Raw genomic sequence first — 8393 nt, 5'->3', positions numbered from 1 at the left:
GAGTGTAGTAATGTCATTGTTGTTATTACCCTTTTTCCTTTCTTTCTTTCCTTTTATTTAAATTTATAGTAATAATAAAGTTGAGGGTAACTCTATACTGCTCCCTTATAATTTTTTTTGTACATGTCCTATATCTTTGTTATTTAGGAGGATTTTTCAATCTATTTTACATTGTAATCATTTAGAACTTTAATTCTTTTTTGTTTCTATAATAAACCCGCCCTATGTGTTTTTTCATATAAAAAAATCAGACTAAATTTTTTTCTTAAATAGCGATAAGTATAATGTATACAATTATTAAAAAAAATTAAAACACTCTGGCAAAACAAAATAGGGTGTACAAACATACAAGTTTAAGTGGGTGTACTATATATTTTTCCTAAAGTTATAATGTTTCCTTCTCATGCTTTGTATTTTTTATCTCTTTCAGCTCATTTCTTGAGCAGAGAGCAGAAGTGAGTGAGTGAGTGAGTCCCTCTCTCTCTTGTATTATTATTTGGAACAAAATATACAGAGTATCATTGATGTTAAACACTGTTCAATACTTTTGCATAGCTGGATTTGGGTTTGGTATATACCACTCCACCACCTCACTCTCTTTTTCCTCACTCTTCATTTTGTATTGTATAAATATACATGTATAATAATAGAATGAATGATTTCATTTTCTACTGGGTTTTGAAATTATTATAACTGGTTGTTGTATTTATTTATTATTTTCACGTTTTCAGCGCTAAACTCAATTGATTTCAGTAAAAGTTCAAATTTTTAGCAGCCCCAAGATATTCTGAGATTTGTTTTTTGGTTTTTATTGTTATAAAGAATTAAATAGTTTTCGACATTGGTTGATGCAGTTTAAACAATATGAAAAAAAGAATCATGGAGAAGAGAGAAAGAGAAAGCAGCTTCCATTATATGTGGTGGTCTCTGCAAGTTCTGAGATGACTTCACGTGAAGTTATGTCCGTGAGAGAGAGAGAGAGAGAGCGTATTAGCAATGCCCACAAATCTTTTGTGTCTCCAGCTCAACCCCTCTTCCGCCATTAATGCACTTCAACAAAGCTTAGGTTCAAATGGGTTTGGATTACTTTTGGGTGAGGAAGATTTTAGATCTTGAAGTTGTTTTAGTCATGGAAAGCGATTGTACTAATTCACCAAAAAAAATTCACTCACAGAGGTAAAAAAAAAAAAATTAAGAAGAGAGCAGAAACAGAAATATTATGATTTTTGCTTATTTTGGTTATTTTTTCCATTCATGGAAACAGATATAGATTGATTTTTGTTGAGAATATTCGAAGGGTTTTTTGTTATTATACTTGGTTTTGATTTGAGAGAAAAAGAAGTCGTAATGGTGGTTTTACAACAGTCGAGTTTGTTTGGGTTTTTGTTGTTGTTATTGGTTTGTTTTGTACTGGTTCGATCGGACGATGGAGAAACGCTTATGCGTTTGAAATCAACGATTGATCCTTTAGATTCACTCCCATGGAGAGGGAGTACTGAGCAAGTTTGTCAATGGAAAGGGGTAAAGGAATGCATGAATGGAAGAGTCTCCAAGCTTGTTCTGGAATATCTCAACTTGACTGGGGTTTTGGACCAGAAGATCTTAGACCGTTTGGATCAACTTCGTGTTCTTAGCTTCAAAGGAAACTCCATTAATGGTCAAATCCCCGATCTCTCTGGTCTCGCTAATCTCAAATCCCTTTTTCTTAACCAGAATAATTTCTCCGGTGATTTTCCGGCATCTATTTCTGGACTTCACAGGTTAAAGGTCGTTGTACTCGCTGACAATCAAATCTCCGGTAAAATACCGGCGACTCTGCTCAATCTTCGACGACTTTACTTTCTCGATTTGCGGAATAATTTATTGACAGGTGAGATTCCTCCTTTCAACCAGACCAGTCTCAGATTCTTCAATGTTTCGAATAACAAACTCTCTGGAGCTATTCCTGTAACTTCGTCACTCGTACGATTCAACTCCTCGTCATTCTCCGGCAATGTCGATCTCTGCGGTGTTCAGATTCAGAATCCATGCGGGAACGAGGTTAGTCTCAGTCCTTCCATAAGTCCATTTTCGCCATTGATTCCCAGCTCGAGAAAGTCTTCTTCGAAACGGACAAGACTAATCAAGATTATCGCCGGAACCGCCGGTGGCGCCGCGATTCTCCTTATCTGTGTGCTTCTTCTTTGGATGGTTTGCCGGAGTCGAAATCGCCGGAAAGATTCTTCCGACGAGGCGAAGAACAAAGGAGTGGTAGTAGCAGCAGCAGCAGCAGTAGAAGGAGGAGGAGGAGGAGGAGAGGACGAGGGCGGTAACAATGGCGGTGGTCGGAGAGGTAACAACAATGGTGGAAAACAAGGGTTTTCGTGGGAAGGTGAGGGTCTAGGGAGTCTGGTGTTCTGCGGCGCAGGGGATCAGCAAATGAATTACAGCTTAGAAGATTTACTAAAGGCTTCGGCTGAGACTTTGGGTAGGGGTAGTATCGGAAGTACGTATAAAGCTGTTATGGAATCTGGGTTTATAGTTACTGTGAAAAGACTAAAAGATGCCAAATACCCTAGACTAGATGAGTTCAGGAGACAGATGGAAGTTATTGGTAGGCTGAGGCATCCTAACTTGGTCCCACTTAGGGCTTATTTCCAGGCTAGGGAGGAACGCTTGCTCGTATACGATTATTTCCCAAACGGAAGCCTATTCTCTCTAATTCATGGTACGTTTCCCTCTTTTTCTTTTTTCTTTATTTTTTTTTAAAAAAAAATATATATTTGGTAGGTCAAGATTTATATAATGAAATAAATGAAATAATTATTATCAGTATCAGGACATTTATGGTATGAGTTCTAAGGTTTTTTGTTTTTAGGTTGGTTGAAATTGGTTTTAATGGATTCATTTTTCACCAGTTAATTTGGTCAGAATTTTGGTGATGAGTAGTAATATTTTTCTAGGGTTTAAGCTTCCTTTTTTAGTATTATTAAATGAAATAACCAAAATCCAAATCCAAAATATTATATACATAAAAAAGTAGGCCATGTGTATTAATGTATGCTTCGTCAGTTTTATGTCTCGAGATACTCATTGAGTGTCTCATAATACATATAATTTAATTATCTGCAAAACTTAATGAACCCATATCATTGTTAGATTCCACTTTTTCTTTATCCAAATTATTTTTTTCCTCTAGGGAAATAATGTGACATTGTACAATGGGCATTTTTTTTCTTCCCCTAATTAATTTTGACCCATAAATACCTTTCTCATACCCTTATTTGTTATTTAAGATTATCTTGAAATTTTTAAAAATTCTAAATATTTTGTAGTGTAAAATAGAAGGTTAAAGTATTGTGTTAATTACAGGCATAATTATATTTTTATTATATGTGTAGTAAGTAATTTTTAAAACTTTATTTTCTGTACTATAAGTATTCATAATATTTTATGAATTTATTGTTAATCTTAAATAAGTATTATACATTTATATAAGAAATTTTAACCAAAATATTTTCTTAAATATTGAATCAGATAAAAAAAAAAAAGTATACTAATAAATTTTAGATTTTTTACAGTAATATAAATCATCCCATATATATTTTTGGAAAAATCTTTAGTACAATGCATGAAAGGGGTATTTCAATAGATCTTTTTATTTGTTATTTGAGAATTTTTTATTCTAATTTTTTTTTATTATTATATATGTCCTACTTATTTAGAATTGTTTATAAATTTTTAATAGTTTAAGGTACCGAAAATAATTATTTATAGTACGTAGAAAAATAATTAGTATAAAAAAATATTTAAATATTATTTTAAACTATTTAAATTTTTTAATAAACTCTAAATAACTACAACATAAATAGTGTGAAAAGAATTACAGTAAAAAATTTTTGTTAACGGATAACTAAACAGAAAATCTACTAAAACACTCGTTTATTAGGTGTAGTAGTCTTTTCTTAGACTTTGAGTTTAATTTTAATTTTTCTGAAAAAATAGATGGAGTTGAGAACAACTAGTCAAATTTGGATTTGGTCTATTATTATTATTATTATCCACGTCACAGGAGCAAAATCATTAATTTTTGTGGGTACCACTTGGTAAACGTTGTGTAGTGTAGTGTAGTAGTAGTTTGAATTGTTTCTGTACTGTATTGTGTCCTAGCTTTCCTTGGTTGTTGGGCCCTCACTTGTGTACTCTTCTAGCCCCTCTCTTTCGCTACCTGTTTTCATCTTACCATGTGCATGTGTTCAAAGTAGTTCCGACCCTCATTATTATATATTTTTCTCTATTATTAATATAACTTTTAAATGACATTGTAAATGGTTGATTATGTAATGATTATTAACATCAAAATGTCAAGAAATAAAGTGTTTAAAATTTATTATTACACTTTTTTCTCTTAAACAAAACAAATGATATTTAGAAAGTTATTTGTCTTTTTTCTTATCCATTTCTTTTTAATAGGTTTATTCTTTTTTTGACATTATGCACATATTTTGGCTTTATCTTTTGAATATCTGTTAATTGTCCTAAAATTTTTATAAAGATGTATGGTTTTGTATAGTGACAACTCATATACATATATCTTTTTAGTCTAAGCCTTTTCTTACTTTGTTTTTGGCCTCTTCCCATTCATTCGTTAGATGTCAATTTAACAGAGTGGTGCTTTTCACTTAGCTCTTTTTAAGTTTATCATTCCTTCTTTTTGTTGAAAAAATATATATTAATATATATTGTGATTCACAATATTACAAAAATTCTTATTTGTAGTGATAAAATTATTATAATGAAAAAAATTGTGACCAAGAGATCATCATTATACCCAAGTGGTATGTAGTTAAAGGTATATGTTTTTAGGTTTAATAAATTGTCACTTTATATTATAAGTTGTATTAAAATTATATTAATTGTAAATTATTACTAAATATTATTTTTTTAGTAACAAATATTTATTGTGATTAAAAGTGACATTTAATTATTTAAAAATTGAATTTTTAAAGTTAAGACTAGATGATAAATTGAGTAAATTATTATTTTAATTTACGAATATATTTTCTTTTATAAAACACAATAAAATTCGTTATTATTATATGTAGTTTTTAGACAGGTAAAATTTTACTTAATAAATGAAGTTTATTAGTATGTTAGTGATAATTTTGTCTAATTTAACTTAACGGTTTATTATTTTCTCAAAAATATTTTATGAACCAAATATAAGCCTTTTCAGCAACTTTTAATTGTGGTGCCCACTAGTGTTAGGTATTGTATACTACTAACACGTGGTGTGTCTGAACTCTGAATGGTTAAAATACAAAGGTGGACCTATAATACTATATGGAACCCACACATGAAATATGCAGTCATTAACGACCAAGATAGATGCTCATGTTCTCAAATACTGGGAATATCATTAGCTTATGTTTCATAATACATAGGACACAAACTCTTAAATTCTAACATTTTGGGCAGGCCCACATGTAATTGAGCATAAATTATCAGATGATGCTACTGTTCATATATTATTGAAGCTTTTAATGTTTTGCAAAGCCTACGATTATGTTACTGATCTTATGCAACATTATTATAAAGCAAGCTTTGTGACAGTAATAATAAACTATACTACAATGACTTTCATAGTGTCATGCTTAAATGGTAGTTTTTACTCTGTTTTTTTCATTTTTCTTTTATGGTATATGATTGCTCCCATGGCATGCCTTTCCCACTGTTATTTTAATCTTTTGGTCTATATATGGTCGGTTCTACATTCACATAATTAAAATTGTTCCTTTTTCATCTTATCAGACTTGTTGTAGGGTCATCTTGTCCTTATTTTCTTGCTTCATTCAACACCTACATTAAGCAGCTCAGTCAAAATTGTTTGCATTCAAAATTATGCAGTGTTTTAGTATTATTCCACTTGCCACCAAAATATCCCCTGTGGCATTACAAGAACCATTTTTTTTTGCTTGGAATAATTATGAGACTCGCTTTGTCATTTACTAGTTGAAGATTCATGAAATTTGATATTTGGACTTTTTCCCTTTGTTTGTTTCTGCGTTGTTTCCCTCTCCCATCTCTTAATAACTGTTCATGTTGTCTTCTTGTAATAAATTTGAGATACCAAATTAGAGAAAAGTAAATAGAAATCTGGTTTTGAACAAACTCTAGGTTAATTAACAGTTAGCTTATTAAGATAGGAAACCATCAAGAGCTTTGCTAATACAGCTCATCAAGATATAAAAGAACTTTTGTTTGTTTTGATGCAAAATGTAGAGTTATAGGTTATTCATATACATACTGTGATGTGTCACTATCTTTTCTTTCACTAAAGTTAGCATGACTTTACCTTAGTATTCTAAAAACCACTTAAAACATTTCCACAAACAGATTTACTAAATGGGTAAAATATTCTGTGAAATATAATACGTATGAATACATTTGATCTCTTTTGCAAACTAATTCAAACATCTTAATATCCACATTTTCCTTTCACATTTGGTTTATTTATGCTATCAGCATAGTGTTATGTATTACTTATATTTGTACCTGAAATGTCTGCTAGTTTTCATGTTTTAAGTAATTTTTCATGACTCAATATCTTTACTCTATGATTTACATTATACCAAGTGTGAGATTTTTGCTTTTTCCTGTGATCATTCTTTAATTACAATATTACTTCTACCTATGTTTGCAGGTTCAAGAACCTCAGGAGGTGGAAAGCCTCTTCACTGGACATCATGCCTTAAAATAGCAGAAGACTTAGGAAGTGGTTTGCTGTATATTCACCAGAGCTCTGGCCTAACTCATGGAAACCTGAAATCCTCCAATGTATTGTTAGGTTCAGATTTCGAGTCCTGCCTAACAGATTATGGCCTTACTTCATTCCGAGACCCCGATTCACTCGAAGAGCCCAGTGCAACTTCTCTCTTTTACAGAGCTCCTGAATGCCGTGACATTAGAAGACCTTCCACTCAACCAGCTGATGTGTACAGCTTTGGTGTACTCCTCTTGGAACTCCTAACCGGAAAAACTCCCTTCCAAGACCTTGTACAAGAGCATGGCTCAGATATTCCTAGGTGGGTTCGATCAGTTCGCGAAGAAGAGACTGAATCCGGTGATGATCCTGCCTCAGGCAATGAAACATCAGAGGAGAAACTTCTAGCCCTCTTGAACATTTCAATGGCTTGTGTCTCGCTTGTACCCGAGAACCGGCCTACAATGAGAGAAGTTCTTAAGATGATTAGAGATGCAAGAGCTGAGGCTCAGTTATCATCAAACAGTAGTGACCATTCTCCAGGGAGATGGTCAGACACTGTTCAAAGCTTGCCAAGAGAAGAACATTTAAGCATATGAGTGGTTTACTTTAAATTTATGGTTTTTTCTTTTTCCTTAAAATTTAATTTTCGATTGGATTGATGCATGATTCTTCTCTTAGGTACTGTAGAGTTCACTTGTGTAAAGTTTTCAAGATTCATTTTTAGTTCTTGTGTTAGCCAGCTAGTTGATTTATACTTTTTTTAAGAAGAGAAAAGAAGAAAAAAAAAGGGTGCTCAGGTAACAAGTATGGTGTTGGAAACTAGACAACATTTGATGAATTGATGTACTGTACGTAGATTCTGATCTGACTATGTTAAAAGCAAGGTTTTGAAGAACATACTTTGGAGTTGTTTCACTCATAAAACATTCTTCCTTGATGTGATTAAGAAAGAATCCAGGTTGTGTTTGTGCTTCCGATTTAATGTACTTCTGAACCTCATGTGGATTGTTGACAACATTATTGTACTAACTTTGGCAAACCATATGATTAAGTTGGAACTTTGCTTAGTTTGCTATTTTTTATTTATTATTTTAGGAGAAAAGCCTCTAACCACCAAAAATAGGGTTGTTCTGCTCATGTTCTTAAACCAAAGTTTGGAAAGCTCGCTTCTAAATTGAAGTGTGTATATTTATAGGATATTCAGATGAGACTTTGTTGCGAAAATTATTAATTACTACGCAAGTCCACGCAATCAAGTAGTATACTCACGCAAGTGAGGTCGAACCACAGGGAATTAGATTAATTACTACTAAATTATACTTATAATTCTATTTGGCAAATCAATAATTTTTATAATTAAAACAGAATGAAAGTAATTCAGAAAATTTAAATAACACAAGTGAAAGTTGAGCAAGATGAGATAATAGGGAGGAGAATCCTGTTGTATGTTTACCTAAATTGTTAATGCCTAATTGATATCCTTTTCTTGAAGTGAATGACAGATTATAAATTAACCTAGCTCTTTTCAGATCTTCTAGATTCTAAATCTCTTGTTCTCTAATTAATCTCTTAATTAAACTAACATGAAATCAGCATTAAGCAATAATCTACTTGTCACATAAGTCATGTGAATACTCTCGTTTCACAT

The 8393-nt window shown here is 31.9% G+C and overlaps 1 protein-coding gene across 3 annotated transcripts; it reads left to right on the top strand.

Annotated features, from left to right (window-relative positions):
* The first annotated feature begins 280 nt into the window (after positions 1–280).
* LOC115722550 (inactive leucine-rich repeat receptor-like serine/threonine-protein kinase At1g60630) lies at positions 281–7669 on the top strand. 3 transcript variants are annotated; one of them, XM_061104152.1, is made up of 3 exons: positions 281–463; positions 855–2707; positions 6683–7669. In XM_061104152.1, exons 2-3 carry the CDS (start codon positions 1348–1350, stop codon positions 7339–7341), a joined length of 2019 nt encoding a protein of 672 aa, XP_060960135.1. In that variant the 5' UTR covers positions 281–463; positions 855–1347; the 3' UTR covers positions 7342–7669. The 3 variants fall into 3 exon arrangements, with proteins under 3 accessions (XP_060960135.1, XP_030507653.1, XP_030507652.1); XM_030651793.2 differs by having other exon boundaries at positions 281–467; XM_030651792.2 differs by having other exon boundaries at positions 281–570.
* Positions 7670–8393: the final 724 nt, after the last annotated feature.

Source organism: Cannabis sativa, chromosome 9 (genome assembly GCF_029168945.1).
Source record: "Cannabis sativa cultivar Pink pepper isolate KNU-18-1 chromosome 9, ASM2916894v1, whole genome shotgun sequence".
NCBI classification, from domain to species: domain Eukaryota; kingdom Viridiplantae; phylum Streptophyta; class Magnoliopsida; order Rosales; family Cannabaceae; genus Cannabis; species Cannabis sativa.
The sequence above is the reverse complement of the archived record's forward strand: the minus strand, read 5'-3'. Positions and strand labels throughout refer to the sequence as shown.

Excerpts from the sequence above, each read along its gene's own strand:
- LOC115722550 (XM_061104152.1), top strand. The coding sequence starts at position 1,348 with ATGGTGGTTTTACAACAGTCGAGTTTGTTTGGGTTTTTGTTGTTGTTA. Across the intron at positions 2,708-6,682 it reads CCTATTCTCTCTAATTCATG|GTTCAAGAACCTCAGGAGGT; the intron begins GTACGTTTCCCT and ends CTATGTTTGCAG.